Source organism: Dermacentor andersoni, chromosome 1 (genome assembly GCF_023375885.2).
Source record: "Dermacentor andersoni chromosome 1, qqDerAnde1_hic_scaffold, whole genome shotgun sequence".
Classification (NCBI taxonomy): domain Eukaryota; kingdom Metazoa; phylum Arthropoda; class Arachnida; order Ixodida; family Ixodidae; genus Dermacentor; species Dermacentor andersoni.
Genome location: NC_092814.1, coordinates 8,081,109 through 8,105,102, shown reverse-complemented (window position 1 = coordinate 8,105,102; position 23,994 = coordinate 8,081,109). Strand labels below are relative to the sequence as shown.

Genomic DNA, 23,994 nt, shown 5'->3' with positions numbered 1-23,994 from the left:
TTACCTTTACTGCCTCTAGGTTGACCTGTTTCTTCTTGACCAATTTTACTCTTTATCTCTTCAAATTGAGGTGAATCCTAGCCCTCACTAACCTATGATCACTTCACTTTACCCCACCTAACACTTCTACATCCTGCACTATGCTGGGATCAGCAGAAAGTATGAAATCAATTTCATTTCTTGTTTCACCATTAGGGCTTTTCCAGGTCCACTTTCTGTTGCTACGCTTCCTGAAAAAGGTTCATTCATCATCATCATCATCAGCCTGGTTACGCCCACTGCAGGGCAAAGGCCTCTCCCATACTTCTCCAACTACCCCGGTCTTGTACTAATTGTGGCCATGTTGTCCCTGCAAACTTCTTAATCTCATGTGCCCAACTATTTTTCTGCCGCCCTCTGCTACGCTTCCCTTCCCTTGGAATCCATTCCGTAACTCTTAATGACCATCGGTTATCTTCCCTCCTCATTACGTGTCCTGCCGATGCCCATTTCTTTTTCTTGATTTCAACTAAGATATAATTAACTCGCGTTTGTTCCCTCACCCAATCAGCTCTTTTCTTATCCCTTAACGTTACACCCATCATTCTTCTTTCCATAGCTCGTTGCGTCGTCCTCAATTTAAGTAGAACCCTTTTCGTAAGCCTCCAGGTTTCTGCCCCGTACGTGAGTACTGGTAAGACACAGCTGTTATAAACTTTTCTCTTGAGGGATAGTGGCGACCCTCTGTTCATGATCTGAGAATGCCTGCCAAACGCACCCCAGCCCATTCTTATTCTTCTGATTATTTCAATCTCATGATCCGGATCCGCAGTCACTACCTGTCCTAAGTAGATGTATTCCCTTACCACTTCCAGTGCCTCACTACCTATTGTAAACTGCTGTTCCCTTCCGAGACTGTTAAGCATTACTTTAGTTTTCTGCAGATTAATTTTTAGACCCACCCTTCGGCTTTGCCCATCCAGGTCAGTGAGCATGCATTGCAGTTGGTCCCCTGGGTTACTAAGCAAGGCAATATCATCAGCGAATCGCAAGTTACTAAGCTATTCTCCATTAACTCTTATCCCCAATTCTTTCCAATCGAGGTCTCTGAATACCTCCTGTAAACACGCTGTGAATAGCATTGGAGAGATCGTATCTCCCTGCCTGACGCCTTTCTTTATTGGGATTTTGTAGCTTTCTTTATGGAGGACTACGGTGGCTGTGGAGCCGCTATAGATATCTTTCACTATTTTTACATACGGCTCGTCTACGCCCTGATTTCGTAATGCCTCCATGACTGCAGAGGTTTTGACAGAATCAAACGCTTTCTCGTAATCAATGAAAGCTACATATAAAGGTTGGTTATATTCCGCACATTTTTCTACCACCTGATTGATAGTATGAATGTGGTCTATTGTTGAGTAACCTTTACGGAATCCTGCCTGGTCCTTTGGTTGACGGAAGTCTAAGGTGTTCCTGATTCTACTTGCAATTACCTTAGTAAATACTTTGTAGGCAACGGACAGTAAGCTGATCGGTCTATAATTTTTCAAGTCTTTGGCGTCCCCTTTGTTATGGATTAGGATTATTTAGGAAAAGGTTCATTATTCGAAGCTTATTCCTTTCTGCAAATTCAACCAGCATCTCTCCTCTAGCACTCCTAGAATCGACGCTGTAGTTGCCAATTGCTTGTTCAGCAGCCTGCTTTTTCCCCACTTTTGCATTGAAGTCGCCCATTACTACAGTATACTGAGTTTGTACTTTTCTCATCGCTAATTCAACATCTTCATAAAACTGATCTGCTTCCTCGCCATCGTGAGTGGATGTTGGAGCGTAGGCTTCTACTACCTTTAATCTATACCTCTTATTAAGTTTGATTACGACTACAGCTACCCTTTCATTAATGCTGTAGAATTCGTCAATGTTGCCCGCTATGTCCTTATGGATTAGGAATCCTAGCCCGTATTGGTTCTTATCTGGGAGACCTCTATAGCACAGGATATGTCAGTTATTCAGCAATGTATAAGCCTCACCAGTTCTAATATCACTAAGGCCGATTATATCCCAAACAATGTGTGTGTGTGTGTGTGTGTCAATGTGTGTATATATATATATATATATGTGAGAGAGAGAGAGGGGGGGAGGGGGACGTAGAGGTTGTAGTCGTCAGCATAGCCCCCCCCCCCCCCCCCAAAATAAATTTCTGGCTATGCCACTGAGGGGTTGTAGCCTCTTACATAAGTATATACGGTATCTATTCTTTAGTGGAATTGGCAAATGTGGATTTGGAGCTGCGCAAAGTCATGTGGCAGCCTTTTTTTCTCTTTACGGCAGTCCAGATATAGCGATGATCGGTTATAACGATCGAATTTTTCGTTCTTGATTTCCTTACAAGTGGACTGCCCTGTATTGTAATGGGGCATGCAAATGGCGATCTTTATGGCCTGTTGAATCTGGCTTCGCTTGTAACCAGTTTTTATCATGTTGGAAACCATACGGTTTCTTCTAGACGATTGTAGTGTCTCGCAGCTTAAACGGTACTTCTATAAGAGGCTTTGCTGGTGGGTAAGCACCAATTAAATTAAGCCCCCATAGACATTCTGTGATGACTCATACATTTAACACTTTCACAATGCAAGCTGCACCATGTCGTTCTTGCTTGATTTATGTCGGGTCCTAAAAATGTAAAATTGAATTCCTTGTCACTTGTCAGAAGGGCATGAACACTAAACTGCATGTCTTGAAAGATTCATGCAATATTAAATTCTAGCCACGAAGGGGGAGCCGAGTAAGGGCTGTTGCGCTCACGCACATGCGTCTGCCTACACCAAGTGCCGAAGCCCAGCGAGCCTGTCAGCGAGATAAGGTGCTGTCGCGCATGGTTCTTATCGTGAGGAGGGTTGTTTCCCTCTCTTTGTGAAGGCAAGGCTGGTAAAAAGGACAGCGCAGCCACACCGTGGGTGCTTTGTATCAACCGGCAGCAGGTATGCCGCAATAAACTAACGTCATTCGTCGTTCGGCGTCGTGTTCCTGTCTCGGCTCGGACCCTGCTCGGCCAAAACATAACAGGGCCACTAAACACTTTTGGTTTTGCAATTTCATGCATTTGTCTGTTTTATTTTGGCAGTTGGGCCAAGCATGTAAACTGTTTATATATTTGGTTTCCATCATATGCATTATTGCTATTGTTACGTCGAGTTGGTGTCAGTCACCTTGACAGTACCTTTCATTTCTTATTGCTGCCTTAGACACAACCCCGCTCAGGGGACCTTGAGTAGACTCAACGAGATCTTCACCCATGAGTTGACCCACATCAGCTTCACTGCACTAAAATGTAGTCTTAGACAGTGATTAAATATATCTTCCATATTAATTATGAACTTGTTGCATCCCCATCCCAGCTTCACATTCTTTGTTGCACAGGACATATGGCAAGTTCATTTGCTACACTTGCCAATGGCTCAGTTGTAAATATAGTGAAAACATCCAAAAATTGATCATGTATGGCACAAATAAGTGCACAGTGATTCAAGAGATTATTTGAGACTATATCAGGTTTCTTTTATTGCCATCTCCTATTAACTGAATATTTGCTCTTGCATCTGGAAAAATCCTTCTACTACTGCATCTTTTCTAAATCACCTAAGAGGTGTTTGTTTGCCACAAGATTGAGGCTTGTAGGAAGGCCTGAAGAAATGGTTTCCTTTACCTTAAAGGGGCCATGACATGATTGTGCAACTATTATTTAATGTTGTAACACAGAGAAAAGGTGCCAATATGGCTTCAAAAAATTAAAAACTGGACTCTCAGCATTTATTTTAGCCCTAAATTTCAATTTGAAATCACTGCCTCATGTAAGTTGCAGTTTCACCCTAAAGGCAAAGCATCTATTGCAACAGCAAATTATGAGACAGCTATACGAAGTAAGGAGAATAATTTTGTTGGCCATATAAATTTGTAAATATTCGCTTACTGACTAAATTAGCAAGCATGGTGTCACGCGTGTACAAGCAAAAGTGACCAACCATGAGCACATCACACTTGATGAGCGCGGAAACTGGCTGTCGAAACACTGGTGTGAGGAAGTGCGGCAGCAGCATCAACCAAATTGGCCTTCGTGCTGCCTCTCGCTTCAATGCAAACTAAGGGGCAAGAACACAGTGCGCACGAAGCTATTGGCACCCAACGCACTCTGTCTCAATTGCAGATTGCTTTCAAGATACGCAGTCGCTGCTGGAGTAGAACCCCAACCCCCCGGTTTCTTGCACTTGTGTGCAATGGAAGGCGGCGCACTTTGTCCCTGCTTTCCTCTCTTGCACGAGTGAGATCGAACCGCCATTGCCGGCTCGCCCTCACACGTCACCTACAGCACACAGCCACAATGTTATCGCACTTAAACTATATATGGAACATCACGGTGATGGCAGAAGTGTGCCTGGAATGCCCATGTAATAAAACCCTCCGACCGCACGGCTTGTGTGCCGTCCAGAAGTGCAAAGCCACCACTGCTGTATTGTCTGCCACATGCACGCTATGCATGCCCACCTCTGTGTGAGTGCAACCATGAAGTGTGGGAGTAAGCTCTTGGATGCTTCACATGGTGCCCTCAAATTTTCACTCACGTAGTGATCAATTTTAGTAGGATACTTCACATTGTGCCCACAAATTTTCACTCACGTAGTGATCAATTTCAGTAGAAGACTGTCATCCTCTTTTCTTGAACAAGATTCTAGGGCATCACTTTCACTGTTAGAGCAGCTTTCTTTTGCACATGTGACTCACTTGTGAGCTGTCAGTGGCAGATGCCATCATTCGAAATCTGCCAAGAGGTGCAAAAAGTGTGCTATTCCAAAAATGCAGTCTTTGAGCACTTTGTGTAGTAGAAAACAAAGACTGCAATAAACGCACCTCTCCAGTGCTGACAAAATGGCTGCCATCTATATTGTAGAACACGAAGATTGAATCAACTCTGTCTTTGAGGTGTTGAAAATGTGCTGACATCTATGTAGTAAAATAAAAGGGAAATAACCACGGATATCAGATGCTGGCACTGCAGCTGTCTATAGTAGAAGAAAAACTAAGTGGATGTTTAGTTGGTCCAAATTGCTTTCAAAACTGAATTATTGCCATTGATGAGCAGATTTAGTCCGAAGCAATATTGACCAGAATTGCGTTGATGAGCTAAGCTCATCCAGGGAAGTTACGGGGTTAATTCCCCGAGTAAAAATTTCGGTACCCAGATATACACGAAAAGATGCACTTTGCCCCATTGGTAAGCGCAAAATATATACGCTGGCGAAGCAAGACCTGTAAAAAATAATTGGCTCGAATTGGCATACAGTCAAAACTTGCGAAATAGCATCAGTTGCTGGAACATTGGTCACACACTGTGACGGCACAGCAGTAGCTGCCACAAGTAATGAATGGGGCTTGCCAGTGGGCAAACCTTTGTCTGCACCCTTCTTCTGAACAAGAGGTTTGCATTGCACGGCCATGTGGCTTGCCGGGCCAGGATGCAGTAGCTGCGTGTCGGGTTGCAGTGGGATGCCGCACCGTAAACATGGTCCGTTTAAACTGGCCTTGCTTCTTTCAGATGGTTTGGGAAATCGAAGAAAGCTCCCCATCAAGCCTCACACAAAACAAGGCAAGTATTAAATTTAGTAGTAATTTTATGCAGACAAGATTGCTTTTGAGGCACTTTACCCTAATTTGTTTTATATGGTGCAAGATGTTATAGTTTTCCTTTTTTTCCAGGAATGCAAGTTCTTGGTATGTACCTGGGACACATGACTGGCACGGTTCATTTATGCGGTTGCTCCAATGTGTCTGAATGTGGAGATATGTTGGTTTTCCAGTGGACACCATCCAGTCCAGTGTGCCTCGCCCCAAGTCTCCTCACATGAACAATGAAGAGCCCATTGAATTGGCCCACTTTCCGGGTGCTCGGCCACCCAAGCCCACTGAGATCCCCAAGATTGAGAGGGATGATTTCCCAGCACCACCGTTTCCTTACACTGATCCAGGTACGAACTTTTCTAGTCCATGTGGACATTCTTGCAGGATCACATCTATAAAGTGTTTGGATATGCACACCAAATGACACGTTTCTCATGGGCTTGGTCTGCATATGCGCACAGTTCCCCCCCTTGAAGTGGATAACTCAATGCGGCAGTGAATGGGAAATTAAGACAAAATTGACTGATTAACAATATTTGATTGCCATATTTACCCGATTCTAATGCAGTCTCTTTCTAGCAGAGATTCTACAGTCGAACCCACTTATAGCGATTCCAGATATAACAATCTATCTGTTATAATGGCCACATTTCATGGCATTTATGATTTTTCATCTCTACCAATTAAAACTCTGTCCAGATAAAATGGACATTTTCAAAAGCACCATACTATTACAATGAACGCTTCAAACTTTGTCTGTGTAAAAGGAGGATGCACGCAAAGTTCTGAAGTACGGAAGCGCGACCAAACTGTACGCACGAGAACGTGCAGCAAACTAATGCAGCACCTGGGTGGCACTGCATGCAATCTTGGGCGCTCTGCACAGTTCTCCATGTGGCACCACGTGCTGTTTGGATTATTTGAAACAACGGCTGCTCAAGCATTGCTATCGATATTTACGCGGCTCGAGTCAGCGTGAACACAACATGGCACAAGTCGGGGCACAAGTCGGCGGTTACGGTTCTTCGACACTTCATTTACATTGCTGCTGATAACGGTTTGTGATTGCGTTCTACCTTTCAACTTCGCACTTTTTAGGCCAAAGTGGCAGAAAAAAAAATGTTCTTGGCGCACATGTGGTCGATGCTGCAGCCATAATGGCAAGATGTCTGAAAAATCCTGGCATGCGACAGTGGTTGCCACTTCCAGCCATCTAGAACACTTTAGTATCATATGCAGATCTACTTGTATCCTGCTGATAGTAAACTGCAGTCGAAACCCGCGATAACGATATCCCACAACAATGAAATTCTCACTACAACAAAATATTTTCATTTCCATGGTGAACGGCCATAGGATTCAATGCATTTCGTACCTCTCGACAATGAAGTGTCGCGTACTACAATCGTGTAGCAACGAAATTTGCCGGGACATAACCCTGCATATTACCTACTCATGCAAGGCTAGCAGGCTCCAAAATGTGCTCAAATGTGATTGCATTGTACTAAAATTGCATAAAATACCACCACATTACATTTGTGTGGGCACTGGCATTTTTTATTACAAAAACAACCAAGTGCCTGAAGCGATCGCATGCACTGCAGATGCGTCATGGCGGCCATCTTTTTTGTTGATAGCCTATTTGAAGCTGCATGCATGGTGCTACCGACACGTGACAACAGTTTTTGCACACCTAGTGCAGTGCATACTGTGTGCCTCAGTGAGAAAAATGCAGCAAAAACTAAGCAATCCACCAACGTGGAATTGTTTATGGCACTTAAGATAGCAATAGCAGCATGGAGTGCCACACATCGGGCCATGATTAAGCTAGTGTCTGGGAATACCCATCCCGTCCTTCAAGAATGCTTGTTTTGGTGACGACTGACAGGCATTGCATGCGGATTCAGCGCCGGAGGTAGATTTGCGCGAAGGGGCCGTAATCTACTGCCTTCGGGTGTACGAGATACAATCACTTCCATGCTCGGCACTGGATGCATCGGTGGCTACAAGCTGGTGCGGGAGAAACGCGGCTGCATGTGGGGAGTGCTGTTGCTGTGCGTCCGGGGCCGAGTTGCACAAAATCTCGCAAAAGTGATCGTATCTCGGACCGAGAATACTGCTCCATGGCAGTGCTGCCACTGCTGACCGAGACATGCGGCCCACTTTGTACTGTCGGCAGTGCGGTTCTATATCCTCGAGCAAAGCTTGCCAAAGTAAGTTAACGGAATTTTGACTGTAAAGTTTCGTTCTTTGACGCATTACCTGTCAGTGCTGTCTCACTTCGCAACAACAAAATTCTTGTGAGAGCGAATTTTTTCGCATTCCTCGCTGATTTTATTATTGCAAAGTTCAACTGTATATCACAAGTTCACGAAGAAAATATGACGCTGGATACAGTCATAGTTACAAAATGGCAGGTGAACGAAACCGGCCGGGTGCCTTTTCGAAGGGGCTAAGACGGCACATTTCGATCTTTAGAGGACGCCTTCAACGTAAACTTGAGATATGGAAAAGTGCCGGGAACAAATGTGAAAGTACTAAAGATCCTATTTTCAGACCAATGTGGTGCCTTTTATTTTATTTATTTATTTGCATGCTTTATTTATATATCTGTAGGTGTGTTTAGACTGGAATAAGTACAACACAAAGCAGTCAGAACTTTAAAAAAGTTAAAAATTGAATCGGAACTGTCGTCACCAGCTACAGCATAATTAATTTTTGTGCATTTTGATGGGCGAGTCCACATATAACGAACTACTGATACAAAGACCACTTTTTGCCGAACTATGAAGTTCGTTTTAAACTGGTTCGACTGTATCACAAACGGCGTCAGACTTCTCTACGTAGGCAGCATTCCTGGCACTATGCTGTACAGCTTGGCATAGCGCCAGAAACGCTGCGGCCAATTACACCGACATATCTGATGCTGAGTCGTGCAAAATCAGTTTCTTCTAAAGTTACAGGTTGAAAATACCACTCCAGATTGCAGTCATGCGCAAAATGAAGCAACAGCAACCTTCCGAAAAAGATGCTCTGTCGTCATTTTGTGATGGCGATGACGACAGCTTACGATTGAAGCATTACGAGAAGTGGCTGCTGCCACGTGCCCAACAAACCAGTGCCCGCTGGCCTCCCAGGTTTCCATCGCACACACTAGTGTTGCAGGGTGTGGACTTTGTGACAGTTTTAAGTGTTGATTTGATGGATGACTGTTTGCATATTGTCGTTTTGTAGCTGTGTTGCTTTAATACAGCCCTGCGACAGTTGTCCACATGCACAAACATGTTTATATTTAAGAAAATAGCAGAAACGTGCCGTACTGTACCTTAAATTAATTTTTCTTTTTTTAACAGTTTGTCCACAACTGTTTAGTAGCAACGTTCCTTTTATTGAAGTGGCCCCGAATGAAGCATGCTTTCTGGCGGCACCTTTCCCTTCTCCCACGTTCCTCCCATGTATACAAGCTGCCACGAGCAAAGAGTGGCAAGGTTGTTCTTTAACGTTTTGTCATGGTGTTGGCTTTACGCATTCTCTGTCTCTTCTGTATGCCATTCTATCTCACGTCCGGGCTGTTGCACGTGAGTACAAAGTTTAGTGCAGCAGTTTCTGGAATGCTTTTGCGGGGGCTCACGTGCAATTACAACCATCTGTGGGGCATTGTGTTGACCGCCGGGGAGTTCCAGATTGCATTATGGCAATGGCCAGGGAGCTCCAGAGGGCATTCTAGCCACACACGCCCCTGCCACGTACATTATACACCAACCACCCCCCGACATGGCATGCAAGACAACAACAGCTGCAATGGAAAAAATCGAAGGAAAAGGCAAAGAAGGCTTCGTTGTTGAACACCAAGTAGGATGCTGATGCATGACATGCACCGAACTATGCTGTATAGTGTGCCCGATACATGGATCGATGGATGTTATGAGCATCCCCTTTGGAACGGGGCAGTAGGTTACGCCACCAAGCTCTTGTTATTTTATTGCCTAATCTCCTACCTATGTTCACAGAGAAATAAAGAAAAAAAAAGATCAATTCCCATAAACAACACCAACGTTGTACGCCTCCACCGATCTTCGAATCGCCTCTTGCTAATCTCTATTGCGGACATGTTTACTTTCCCTCTGCTCTCGCTGAACCCAAGGGCTTCAAGGAGGTCAGTGGTGCCTAAATGGACCGCTAGGTAGACATCTTCACATTCTAATAAAATATGCTCCGTCGTTTCCCTAGCTTTACCGCAGCAAGCACATGCTTCTTCTTCCTTCTTATATCTCACTTTATAGGTGTGTGTTCTAAGGCATCCCAATCTCGCTTCGAAAAGTAATGAGCTTCCCTTTGAGTTATCATAAATTGTTTCTTTCTTGATTTCGTTTTTTCCTTTTAAGTAGTTACTCATGGCAGGTTTGTTTTCCATTGCCGTCACCCATGAGAATATTTCAGCCTCTCTGACTTTCTGCTTGACCTTCTTTGTTGCTGTGTTGCCCACCCCACAGGCCGCATACTTGCCGGTAAGCTTCCTAGTTCTTTTCCTCCACTGTGAATCAATGTTTTGCCTGTACAGATACCTGAACACTCTCCCAGCCCATTTACTTTCTTCCATATTCCTCAGCCGTTCTTCATACTCAATTTTACTGCGAGCTTCCCTCACTTCAAAACTAGTCCAGCCCATATCCCCCTGCACAGCGTCATTTGTAGTCTTCCCGTGAGCGCCCAATGCGAGGCGACCCACTAACCTTTGGTTCCCGTCGAGTCCTGATTGTACCCCTGATTTAAAGCAAACAACCGCATTTCCAAAAGTAAGTCCTGGAACCATTACCCCTTTCCACATACCTCGGAGGACCTTGTACCTATTGTATCCCCATAGCGCTCTGTGCTTCATTATGGCTGCATTTCTCTTCCCCTTGACTGTTATGGTTTTTCCTGTGTTTCCATATATCCATTGCCTTCGTTTATCCATATACCAAGATATTTATATTCTGTTATCCGAGGTATTTCTTGGCCCTGTATCTCCACTGTCTGTTCACTGTTTTCATTGAATACCATAACACCTGATTTTCTAACACTAAATTTCAAACCTAAATTGTTGCCTTCCTGTCCACAGATATTAGCCAGACGTTGCAAATCACTTTGCTTGTTAGCTAGCAACACAATGTCGTCCGCATAAAATAAACCTGGGAGTTGCTGCTCTATTACTGTACCTGCCTGTTTGTATGAGAGATTAAACTCGATATTACTTCCTTCTAGCGCCCTCTCCATCCTTGCCATGTACATCATAAACAGCAGCGGGGATAAAGGGCACCCCTGCCTCAGTCCCTTGTTGATATGAACCTTCTCCGCGCTTCTCATCCCTTCCCATTCAACGCAAACGGTATTTTCTAGGTAAATCTCTCTCAAAAGCTGTAGACAATCGTTACCTAAGCCTTCCCCTTCCAGAATATCCCACAACATGTTGCGGTCTACGTTGTCGTAGGCTCCTGTAATGTCCAAAAAGGCCACATACAACGGTCTGCTTTCTGCTTTTGATATTTCAATAACCGAGTAAGAACAAACAAGTTATCCAAACGCCTACCTATTCTAAAGCCATTCTGAAGCTCTCCCAAAATGCCATTATTCTCTGCCCATGCTTGAAGCTTTAATTTGATTGCCTGCATTGCTAGCCTATATATTACCGATGTAATGGTCAACGGTCTATACGAGTGCATTCTATCTTTCTCTCCCTTACCTTTATAAATTAAGTTCATTCTACTTTGTCGCCAGCTGTCTGGTATTCGTCTATCTTTTAAAGTTCTTTCCACTGCTTTCAGCAGAGCTTCCTTACTTTTTGGTCCTAGTTTATTAATCAGCCTAACGGGAACCTCGTCTAGACCTGTGGAGGTGTGCTTAGGAATTTTCTCTTCGGCTTTCTTCCAGTTGAAATTTGTCAGCACCAGCTCCTTTTCCACCTGGTTCTCTTTCATGCTCTTTTTTTCTTCATATACAACCTTGTCATTGCCTTGGAAAGATTCAGCTGTTTTTCTGATGTAATTTATTGCTGCTTCCCCTTCCAGTTTGTGTCCATCTTCATATAGGATTTGTTGTTGTATTTTTGACATCCTGCCTAATAATTTTATGTGGTTCCAAAATAGTCTAGGTGCGGCCTTCTATTCCTCACATATTTCTGACAACCAATGTTCACTTTCACCTTTTTTTAATTTATTTATTTATCATACCCTCAGGGCCATTACGGCATTATAGAGGGGAGTGGTTACAAGCAAAATGGGTAAATTCAACAAACAGGAGTTACTAGTGCAGAAAATTATATATATATGTATATACAAAACTATTTAACAAATGGCACCTAGATATACAATGTTAGCTATGGCATTTGTGAGTACAGGTTGAACAATGTGAAGAAAAAGGTTCCTAGTTATACAGTGCTAGCTATGGCATTCTTGAATAATTGGTGATCTGCGATAGTGGCCATTGAGGCGGGGAGGCGATTCCACTCATTGGAAGTGCGTGGTACAAATGACTGCAAAAAAGCGTTGGATCTGCAAAATGAAATGCCGACTTTATGAATGTGATCTAGTCTGGGCGATACATACGGAGGCGGAGAAATAAGTTTGTTGCGTAGCAGTGGGTGATGAAATAATTTATGAAAAAGGCACAAACGGAACATTTTTTGACGTGATGACAAGGACGGATATGTTAAGGCTAGATTTCATGGCACTGATACTCGCGGTTCTATTATAGTTAGAAAGAATGAAACAAGTAGAGTTATTCTGAACCATTTCCAGTGAGTGCATTAGGTTTTCTTGACCTGTATCCCAGATTGAAGCAGCATACTCAAGTTTAGGTCGTATTAGAGTTTTATAGAGGATTAATTTTAAGGAAGAAGGTGCTTTGGAAAAGTTGCGTCGTAAGTAACCTAACATTCTGTTAGCATTACTTATTATATGGGTGATGTGGGTATTCCAAGTAAGATCAGAAGTGATGTGAAGGCCAAGGTACTTGTAAGTTGTTACCAATTCTAATGGAGCGTTATTAAGGGAGTACACAGGTGGTTCACTGGTAGTTCGAGATACACGCATGAATTTACACTTGTTAACATTTAGTTCCATTAACCATGAATTGCACCACGTAGAAACGGCGTTAAGGTCAGCTTGAAGCCTGGTTACATCCTCGTCGCGAGTTATTTCGGTGTAAATTACGCAGTCGTCAGCAAATAGGTGAATTTGAGATGAAACACAGGAAGGTAAGTCGTTAATATATATGAGAAATAGGAGGGGTCCAAGCACGGAGCCTTGTGGTACACCTAAATAAACAGGACTCAGATTAGAGGTTACTTCGTTAGCTGAAACAAACTGTGAACGGTTAGTGAGGAAAACCTCAAGCCAGTACAAAATTTTAGGGTGAAGGTTTAGTTGTTGCAGTTTGTAGATTAATAAGCTGTGGCACACTTTATCGAACGCTCTTGCGAAGTCCAAAAAAATTTGATCTGATACTGAAGAGTGGTCAAGCAGTAGGTTTAGTTTAAACGTGAATGATACTAGTTAGGTGTCACATGAATATGTTTTGCGGAAGCCGTGTTGAAACTCAGAAAAAAATGAGTTTTCTTCTAAGAAGTTGGCAATACGGGGGGGGGGGGGGAGAGAACAGAATATGCTCGATAATTTTGCATGGTATACTGGTTAAGGAAATAGGCCGATAGTTCAGTGGGAAATTTTTAGTACCTGTTTTGTAGAGTGGAATCGCCTTCCTCACCTTCCAATCAGCAGGCAGTGAACCTTTGTCAAGTGATTGCTGGAAAATCTTTGCAAGAATAATGGAACAATATGTGCTAGTGTTTTTTAGAAACTTTGTGTTAAGTCACAGCCAGGAGCAGATGAGAGTTTCAATGAGGCGATTATTTTTTCTATGCCAACGGGTTCGGTTATTAAAGGGTGCATTGCGGCGTAGTCGTAAGATAGTGTAGTTGGGCGTGTTACATCAGCTGTTTAGAAAAGTTACGCGTGAAAACGTCATTTAATACAAATACGCAATCGGCAGGGGGAATTGCGGTATCGGAGCTATCAACAAGGGTTATGGCGTTGTCATGTTTTGGGTTAATAGTGCGCCATAACTTTTTCGTATCAGTAGTAAGCATTGATGGCAATGTGTTCTTTAAAAAGTTTTCTTTAGCTTGTTTAAGTGCTGTTATGTAGTTATATGTAGCGCGTTTGTAAGCTGCCCATCTTTGAGCGTTTGCAGATGTTTTAGCTAGTCTGTACGAATGTTTCTTTTTGTTCGAAAGGTGCTTAATGTGGGTGTTGTATCAGGGAGCGTTATCATTACAGGAAAGAGTGTAGGTAGGGATAAATTTTCCTGTTAATTCACTAATTTTAGTAACAAACATATTCTAGTTCGATTGAACACTACAGTTATCGAAATCAGTCAGGAGAGTATCAAGGAATATACAGAGCTCGTTGTTAATTAATTCAAAGTCAACTTTCTTATAGTCGTGAATTGTCTTGGTCTTTTTTTCTGATTTCGGACGTGAAATGCTGATGTTGAAATGGATAAGGGAGTGATCGCTTCAGGATGGTAAGTAATGTTTGAAATAAAATCGGGTCGTGTTGTTAGCAGAAGGTCAAGGGTGTTAGCAACTTGTGGTGTGATTCTGGTGCACTGGGTTATCAGTTGATTGAAAGAGAACAGTGCGCACAAGTCAAGAAAATCTTTTGCTAACGTGGAGAACGGGTGTATCACGATGGGTTCACTATGCCAGACTATTGTCACGTGGTGGTGACGTTAAGAACACAGTAGCGATACTGTGAAAGGCAAAAACTAACTTTTATTGGGCAAACCTATGCCCACAAGAACAGGCTACACTTATAGCACAACGATAGCGGCGAACAAGGTCGGCGATCGTCGGAAGTCTGATCAGCGGGTAAAGCGCGTCGGCTTTTATAGATCAGCCGTCGAATGTTCCAGATTAACCGATGGGACCCGCGTGTCTTCCACAAAGTTCTACACTATTCGCGTCACGCGATAAAATCAGATAACACAAAGTTCGGCGACAACAGACAGCGGATAGAAGCATCGAAAACTTTCCAGAAACTTCTTTTACATGCAGGCGCGTCCTGCGCTGCACGATAACATTTGTTAGGCGGCCAAACGTGGTCGCCCGATAAAGATAAGTACACGTGTCATTACCCCCCTCTTAAAAAGCATCGACCTGATGCTGCAAAAAAAACGAAAGTAATAAATAAGCACTCGTAGCAAAGAAAACAAAATAAGGGAAGTTCGTTAGCGTCCGTAAAACGGTTTAAGACGCACCACGTGGACCACTTCAGGTCGTGCGCGGCGCCGCTGTGAATGCGAAATGCCGTCTGGCACGACCTCATAGTCCAGTGTGCCAATACGTCGGATGACCTTGTAGGGTCCGAAATAGCGTCGCAGTAGTTTCTCACTCAGTCCTCGTCGGCGTATCGAGGTCCATACCCAAACACGGTCGCCGGGCTGGTACTCGACGAAGCGTCTTCGGAGGTTGTAGTGTCGGCTGTCGGTACGCTGCTGGTTTTTGATCCGTAGGCGGGCGAGTTGTCGGGCTTCTTCGGCGCGCTGGAGATAGGTAGCGACGTCAAGATTCTCTTCGTCAGTGACGTGCGGCAACATGGCGTCGAGCGTCGTCGTCGGGTTCCTGCCGTAAACCAACTTGAACGGCGTGATCTGTGTTGTTTCTTGCACCGCCGTGTTGTAAGCGAATGTTACGTACGGCAGGACGGCATCCCACGTCTTGTGTTCGACATCGACGTACATCGCTAGCATGTCGGCGAGGGTCTTATTCAGCCGCTCCGTAAGACCATTCGTCTGTGGGTGGTAGGCCGTTGTCCTCCTGTGCCTTGTCTGACTGTAGTTCAGAATGGCTTGAGTGAGCTCCGCTGTAAAGGCCGTTCCTCTGTCGGTGATGAGGACTTCTGGGGCGCCATGTCGCAGCAGGATGTTTTCGACAAAGAATTTCGCCACCTCGGCTGCGCTACCTTTCGGCAGTGCTTTAGTTTCAGCGAAGCGGGTGAGGTAGTCTGTAGCCACGACGATCCACTTATTTCCGGTTGTTGACGTCGGAAAGGGTCCCAGCAAGTCCATCCCGATCTGCTGGAATGGTCGGCAAGGAGGCTCGATTGGCTGTAGTAATCCGGCTGGCCTTGTCGGCGGTGTCTTGCGTCGCTGACAGTCTCGGCATGTTCTGACATAACGGGCGACGTCGGCGGTCAGGTGCGGCCAATAATACTTTTCTTGTATCCTCGATAGTGTCCGGGAAAATCCTAGGTGTCCAGAGGTCGGATCGTCATGTAGGGCGTGCAATACTTCTGGACGAAGTCCTGACGGGACAACAAGAAGGTAGTTGGCGTGGACTGGTGAAAAGTTCTTCACGAGTAGATTGTTTTGAAGCGTGAAGGAAGATAATCCGCGCTTAAATGCCCTGGGGACAACGTCGGTGTGCCCTTCCAAATATTCGACGAGGCCTTTTAGCTCCGCGTCTGCCCGTTGCTGTGCAGCGAAGTCTTCCGCGCTTATCATGCCAAGGAAGGCGTCGTCATTCTCGTCGTCTTGCGGCGGCGGGTCAATGGGGGCGCGTGATAGGCAGTCGGCATCGGAGTGTTTTCGTCCGGACTTGTAGGTTACAGTGATGTCGTATTCTTGTAGTCTGAGGCTCCACCGCGCCAGTCGTCCTGAAGGATCCTTTAAGTTAGCTAGCCAACACAACGCGTGGTGGTCGCTGACGACTTTGAATGGCCTGCCATAGAGGTAAGGGCGGAATTTAGCTGTAGCCCAAATGATGGCGAGGCATTCCTTTTCAGTCGTAGAATAATTGCTTTCCGCTTTTGACAGCGACCGGCTAGCATAAGCTATCACCTGTTCGACTCCGTTTTTCCTCTGGACTAGGACGGCACCGAGGCCTAGGCTACTGGCGTCAGTGTGGATTTCGGTATCGGCGTCCTCGTCGAAGTGTGCAAGTACCGGCGGCGACTGCATGCGTCGTTTGAGTTCTTGAAATGCCTTGGCCTGCGGCGTTTCCGTTTTATCGCGTGTCTTCCACAAAGTTCTACACTATTCGTGTCACGCAATAAAATCAGATAACACAAAGTTCGGCGACAACAGACAGCGGATAGAAGCATCGAAAACTTTCCAGAAACTTCTTTTACATGCAGGCGCGTCCTGCGCTGCACGATAACATTTGTTAGGCGGCCAAACGTGGTCGCCCGATAAAGATAAGTACACGTGTCACTATGTTTGGAATGTTGAAGTCACCCAGTAGAAACAAGGGTAAGGAAGGGAAGCGTGTTACGACGATATTGATTGCGTCTTGTAATTCGTTAGCAAAGGAGGCAACGTCAGTAGGAGCGCGATAACATACGCCCATTATAATTTTTACGTAGCTTATTTCAATAATTGCCCAGACTATCTCCAAGTTAGTAGCAATAGTAATGGGTTGAGAGTGTAGGTGTTTATTAATTGCCAGAAGAACACCACCACCTTGACGCAACGTACGGTCGCAGCGATAAACTGAAAAGCCATGTGCGGTAGAGAAGATTTCATGGTCTCTAATATGTGGATGCAGCCAAGTTTCGGTAAGTGCAATGATATCTGGGTAAAACGTGTCGACTGTGGAAGTGAATGAGTCGCGTTTGTTTTTGATGCTTCGAATGTTAGTGAAAAGGACAGACACGGGGTATAAGTGACTTCCACTGCCCCTCGTGCTTCCCTATGGACGATTAGGTGGCGCAGTACGCGGTTCAGTGTTAGCACGCATGTGTTGTTACGTGCACTCTGTCACACTGTCTGTTTTGTCACACTGTCTGTCACACCGGTAACTGTTTTGCAAAGGAAATCAGTTTACTTCGGATATGGCGGGTGGCAGGTGAGTAGTCATCACAGATCGTGTTGTCTTTATCTTTTAGGAGCTTACGCGCGGAAAGCACCTTTTCCTTTACTTTGTAGTTGCTGAATTTCGCTATAATGGGGCGGCATTCATCAGGTGAATAGGAACCGAGACGATGAGCGCGTTCAATTGCCATGTCGGGTAGACTGCCGATGATAGTTGCTAGCGCGTTAATGATGTGGGCCTCAGATTCTTCCCATGATTCGCGAGAATCAGGGATGCCATGAAAAATTAAATTGTTTCTTCGCGATCTGTCCTCTAGGTCGTTGAACCCAGATTGCAAAGAAACAAGCTAAGTGTTGCACGTCGCTACAGATTTCTGGAGACCTGTGACGTGTTCCTTAAGCTGATCTAGGGAATTAGCTTTATCCTCAAGAGCATTCAGTCTTCCTTGGATGCAGCCAATCTTGCTTTCAATATTTTTTTGGCTGGCTTTGATTGCTTGAACATCAGCAACCAATTCTGTCCAATGCTTTGAGGACTGAACCGATCGCAACTGAACGTCTTTCAGAAGCTGGAAGAGGACGGCCATTTGTTCCAAGGGTTCATCAGGTAATGTCTGTGTATCAAGAAAATACTCTGAACTCGTGGTAGGCCCAGGATTAGTTTCGATGTCGCCACAGCAAAGTAATAACATAGACATATGGAAACATTCGCTAATAATATCACAAAGCACGTGTGGGCATGGAAGTAGCAACAAGCAGAGATCATCGCTTTTTCTAGCATACAAGGAAAAACGCTTACACACCTGCGAAGTGCAAAAAGGTGGAAGGTGAGTCATGATGCTGTTGCCACTCCCGCGCCCACTGAAGACGGTGTCGAATGGCCGGGAGTTTAAGTCGGCACCAGGGGTTGACGTCACCGTTGATGACGTAAATGCACAGTAGATTGGGCAGAGCAGTCCGGATGGGTTCAGTAGGGAGTAGTTGTCTGGGAAGTGATGGCCGGCGGGTTCATCTGGTGGTGCAGCATGTTTGGAATGGTCAGCTAAGGCTATGGTCAGCCACAGAAGAAAGGATGCCAGGAAAGCCTGCGAAGTGCAAAAAGGCGGAAGGTGAGCCATGATGCTGTTGCCACTCCCGCGCCCAGGATTGGAACCATAGACTTTTTCTTCTGGTATATTTCCCATTTATCGGCTACTTCATCCTGCGGCAGCTGCGCCTTCTTTGCCGGCCTGAGCTCTCGAGATGTTTTCTGTCGTTCGGCGACAGCTTCTCGTATTTCCCTGTTCCACCAACTTTTCGTTTTCTTCCTTTCCAACAGACATTTCTGTCGTTATTATACCTAGAAGCTCACTATATTCCCACTCTTGGCAATTTGCCAAGTTCTTCCTCGACTCTAGTGAGCATATTCTCTAGTGCTCTATGCTCTAGTGAGCAGGTGTCCTCTATAGAAAGCACGCCAGTCGAAAGGGGGTGCAGTTCAACCAACTCGTGGTGGCGCATCCCTATTGTGAGCAGCTCCTGCACCTGGTCCACGACGGCTTTTGGTCCAGATGCTGCAGGGAATGGAGAACTTTGCACTTTCGTATCTCGATGACATGGCAATCTTTCCTTCATCATGGGCGGACCATATGCAACACTTGCGAACCGTGTTTTCCTCTACGAGAGGCCATCTTGACTGTCAAGGCTCCCAAATGCCAATTAGGGCGTGCGGAGGTAGCTTATCTAGGTCACGTAATAGGGCAAGGCCATCGTCGGCCTTTCGAGGTTAAACTGACCACAATAGACAACTTCCCGCAACCACGTACCAAGCGGGACATCAGGCCATTCCTTGGCTTGGCAGGTTATTACCAAATATATATCCTGCATTATTCCGAGATTGCAAGTTCTTTAACAGATGCTCTTAGAAAAACAGAACCGCAGATGGGCAAGTGGGATAATGCAAAAGAAAAGGCTTTTAGTATTCTGAAGAAAGCACTAACGAGTCAGCCAGTGTTGAACGTGCCCGACTACTCTGAGCCATTCATTCTTCAGTGTGATGCCAGCGACCGGGGTATGGGGGTGGTGCTTTGTCAAAAGAGAGATGACGAAAACTAACACCCCATACTCTGCACCAGTAGAAAGCTTTCAGTTCGTGAGGAAGCATACAGTGCAGAAGCTAGCTTGCTATATTGCTAGTTCAAGGTTCACCATAGAGACTGACTCACAGTCTCTATGGACTGTCCCCTCACATGGGTGCAGTCCATGTCTATGAAAAACGGCTGTCTTTTGTGCTGGAGCTTGGCTCTTCCAACAGTACACCTTCGATACTCGCTACAAGAAGGGTAAACTTAACGGCAATGCTGACAACTGAGTTGTTGCCCCTAGAGTATCGAAAGCCTCATGCTTACATGGGTTTCCGTGGCATCTTTATGTTGTTGTTTTTTTTTCATATGTTTTTTATTATCGCAAAGTTGTAGTTGATTGTTAGCTGATTTCAGTAACCACGTCTTAACGCATTCAAGAAATGGCTGTTTTTTGTGTTTAGGGGGGGAGGACGCACGAAAGAAATAGGAAAACAGTAGCGTGTGTTTTTCTTTTTCTTTTTTTCTTTTTTTTAAGCTTGGTGTATCTTGGGGGAGGGTGGCCTTGTGCTCACTTGCCTTGTGGTTGTGGGTCGGGCACTGTTCTGGGGTGATTGCTTGCCCAAACAGGAGATAAAAAGTTGCGAGACGGGTTTGCAAGTGCAGTTTCACTGGACCCGGACCAAAGAGAAAAGGCACAAGAGCGCCATGAGAACTGGTGAACGACTCCAAGGAATCTACCAGCTACGAACCAAGGGTTCGTCACCCTGGAGGGAAATTCTGCTGCTGAAATGACGATCCCTCGCCCAGTGGCTGCTGACCCCTACGCGTCGGGATCTTCCTCCCCCGCCGGAGATTCTGTTATGCTCGGTGTGTAACACCCCGAGCAAAAAGGATGCTAGAAAGACCCTGCCCAACCGAAACAAAGGATGGATTCCTAATTTCCTTTGGTTGTCTCGAGTGGTTGCGGGTCTGGCGGACGCCCCGCAGTGTTTACAGGCCCCTTTGTGTGTGGGTGACCAAGGGGAGAACCCTTTTCACAAACTGTGCGACTCCAAGGGAGACCCTTTCCACGTACCAATGCCACCTAGAAGAAAGGGTCAGCCGCCCATCCCGGACCCGCGGGTTGCCACCAGCCGAGGCAAGCAAGTGCAACGTCGCCTAGGAAAGTGGGAGCAACCACAAGGCACCAACGGGGACATGCAACGTCGCCTAGGCAAGTGGGAGCCTCTGCAAAGCACCAACGGGAACGTGCAATGTCACCTAGGAAAGTGGGAGCAGCCGCGAAGCACCAACGGGGACGTGCAACGTCGCCTAGGCAAGTGGGAGCAGCCGCAAAGCACCAACGGGGACGTGCAACGTCGCCTAGGAAAGTGGGAGCAGCTGCAAAGCACCAACGGGGACATGCAACGTCGCCTAGGAAAGTGGGAGCAGCTGCAAAGCACCAACGGGGACATGCAACGTCGCCTAGGAAAGTGGGAGCAACCGAAAAGGAACGAGGAGGACTCGGTGCATGTCACGTGACGTTGACGTGAGCAAGATCTCGCCTACGATTGTAGTGGGCCTATTTAAGGGGCCCCACAATCTACTTTTCAATTCTTTCATTCTCTTCTTCTTATCCTTCACCAGCCATTGAATAAACAGTGCAAGTTTCGCACTAGAAATTGTCTCGTCCTTGCCCGGGTCACCATGGTCTACCGGACGCCTGCAGCCCGCCGACAACGCCGTGCTACCCAATAGTAACGCCAGTCGAGGTTCGACAAACAGGCGTCGCAACACAACCGGAGAACATAGCATGCAGTGGCGAACGGCGGAGGCTACGCGTTTCGGCTTGGGCAGCAGCACATCTTCAAGATTAGCTGCCACCGAGCCGGCGCTCTGATTGCTGCCGCACATGAGTGGCATTGTAGGAGGAGCAAAGAGAGCAAGGCTCACGCCGTGCGCGAGAGACAGTGCCAAGAGTGCGCAACGTATTTAAAATGACGTTTTCGATACATCGGCATCTGTTGGAATTTCAAGGGGAATCGCAATTGCTTCGTTATATCCATTAGTTCGTTATATCCAGTTTCGTTATAACAAGGTTTTACTGTAGTAAAAACGTTTCATCTAACGTATAAAGGAGAGTCGCCAGCAAGAAAAAGTTAGTTTTTGGACTTGTTTCTAACAAATCGGACCGATTGAGTAACCGATTGATTTCGGTATTGCCCGGTCTAAGTGACCATGCAGTGGTACAGTGTGAAATGAATGTAACCTATGCCAAAGAAGAATGAAACACTGACCAAAAGATGTACAATTATGCGCAAGCCAATGTTACAGGCATAGGTTCTGCGCTACAAAAATGTTGAACAGATTTCGAATTGCTTTCAGAAACTTCTAGTGTGAATGATTTATGGGTATCATTTAAAACAAAAATTTTGGTACTAAGGGACCAATATGTTCCATCATGGATTCAGACGGCCTGGCGTTCTGGAACCAAGCCCTGGTTCAAAGAAACATTACATTCTCTGGTAAATTAAAGGCAAAGAATATATGCTAAATTCAGGGAGAAAAAAAGTTCCTTATTGAAAGAAAGACTGTGCGCTATTACCAAGGATTTACAAAAGGTAACGCTAGAAGCAAATCGGATCTTTTTTGAGTCTTAACACGCAGTTGCAAATCAATCCAAAGGAATCCTGGAAGTATGTCAAACGTAACGGAAAAGATTGGGTCTTTAGAGATTATTCGCTGATGATTACGTTGCATACTGCGAAATAACCTGTTCAGATGATGCTAAAAATTTGCAAAGTGAGTTGGATGGAATATATACATGGTGCAAGAAATGGAACATGCAACTAAACATGCAAAAAACGGTACAGAGCATGACCTACATCAATGAATCTTACTTGGGCAGCATTTTAGAATTCAAGTATTTAGGAATATATCTTACACGGTCCATGCCTTGGCACTATCACTTTGACCACATCACGGGAAAAGCATGCAAAATGTTGGGTTTCTTCCGACGGAATACCAAGTTTTTTCCGAAACAAGCTCATGATCTATTATATAAAACATATGTAAGGTCTATCCTAGAGTATGGTTGTACAGTCTGGGATCCTTGCAACAAACATTGACAAGGATAAAATTGAGAAAGTGAAAAATCTTGGGGCCCGATATGTTTTAGATAATTACAGCAGACAGCTTAGCATGACTGCTGCAAAGCAGACATTGGGATGGGAGCTGCTCCAAGGAAGTAAGAAAAAATTGACTTAAGTTCTTCCACAACATCTATAATTCTAGAACTGGCATAGACCGCGATAGGTACATTCTACGACCACATTATTTATGCAGCCGTTTGGACTGTGCGCACAAGGTGCGCGAATACAAAAGCCGAACTGAACTGCTCGAAAATTCATTTTTCCCCCAAACAATCTGTGACTGGAATCGTGTACCATCAGCCGTTGTTATAACGCCAGCTTTGCTGCGGCGCTTTGAATGTGTATGCTTGGTTGTTTTGCATTGAAAACTAATACTGCCCTCTTTCTTGTATGCCATGCTCAAACATTTCTTGTATCCTGCTTCCATTTTCGTTACTATATGTATGTACAAACACTGTAATGCCACTTAGGCGCTGTGGGCAATATGAATAAATAAATAAATAAATAGACCATTTCGGCGTGAAAGACGGGGTGCACACAGGGTCTTCAAACCCCTGGAAACCCTTGAAATTGAAAAGTTTGTATTCAAGGCCTTTGAAAGTCCTAGAATTATTTTTTTTTCCTTGAAATCCCTTGAATTTCTTCACCCCTCACAGCATGATTTTGTCACAGTCACACTCCCTCCCGCTTTCTCCCGTCTTCCTTCCAACCCTTCTCCGTTGGCACTGTCGGACTTGTGTTTCAGAAGAGCGGAAAAGAGACATGGGAAACGCCAGCAAAGTTGGCGATGCGGCGAAATCCTGCTGCATCCGGCGCGTGGCACAAAAGTGGGTGCGGCGGCTCGCTTTTTATTGCGATAGCAGTTATATGGACATTCTAGGCGAATTTTTGCCGTTGCCGTCACTGTGATGCTCCTTATAAAGTCCAAGAGCGATAACACTGTCGCTGCCCGTCGTGTGCTATGTGTGGAAGTGAGAGCACGCAAGGGAGACCGACGATTGCAGCTCAATTTGGCATGCACGAAGGAAAAAAGCGGAGAGGAAAAGTGCTGTCTTCCATCGCGTGAAAGGCCGTGGGGGGATGGGAAGGAGGGAGGAAGGGGGGGGGGGGCGGTGTTATGCTTCGGCACAACATTTCTGTCTCTGAGACCTGTACAAACCCTGGAAAGAGGTTGGTTGAGTGGCACATATGTACACATTGCCTTAATATTCTCTGAACAAATTTGGTCTGATGGTTTGTTTCGAACCCTGTTCCCTCAGTACAGCAGCCCAATGTGCTACCCATTCTGCCATGGA

At 45.3% G+C, this 23,994-nt stretch overlaps 1 protein-coding gene across 8 annotated transcripts in view; it reads left to right on the top strand.

Moving 5' to 3' along the window:
- Positions 1 to 23,994, top strand: part of Unc-115a (actin binding LIM protein Uncoordinated 115a) — a 558,372-nt gene that overhangs the window by 370,227 nt on the left and 164,151 nt on the right. For all 8 annotated transcript variants that reach the window (XM_050191443.3, XM_050191440.3, XM_050191439.3 and 5 more), the window contains 3 exons: positions 5,573 to 5,623; positions 5,734 to 5,748; positions 5,835 to 6,002. In XM_050191443.3, the coding sequence (XP_050047400.1) occupies positions 5,573 to 5,623; positions 5,734 to 5,748; positions 5,835 to 6,002 (234 nt within the window). The remainder of the gene's footprint in view (positions 1 to 5,572; positions 5,624 to 5,733; positions 5,749 to 5,834; positions 6,003 to 23,994) is intronic.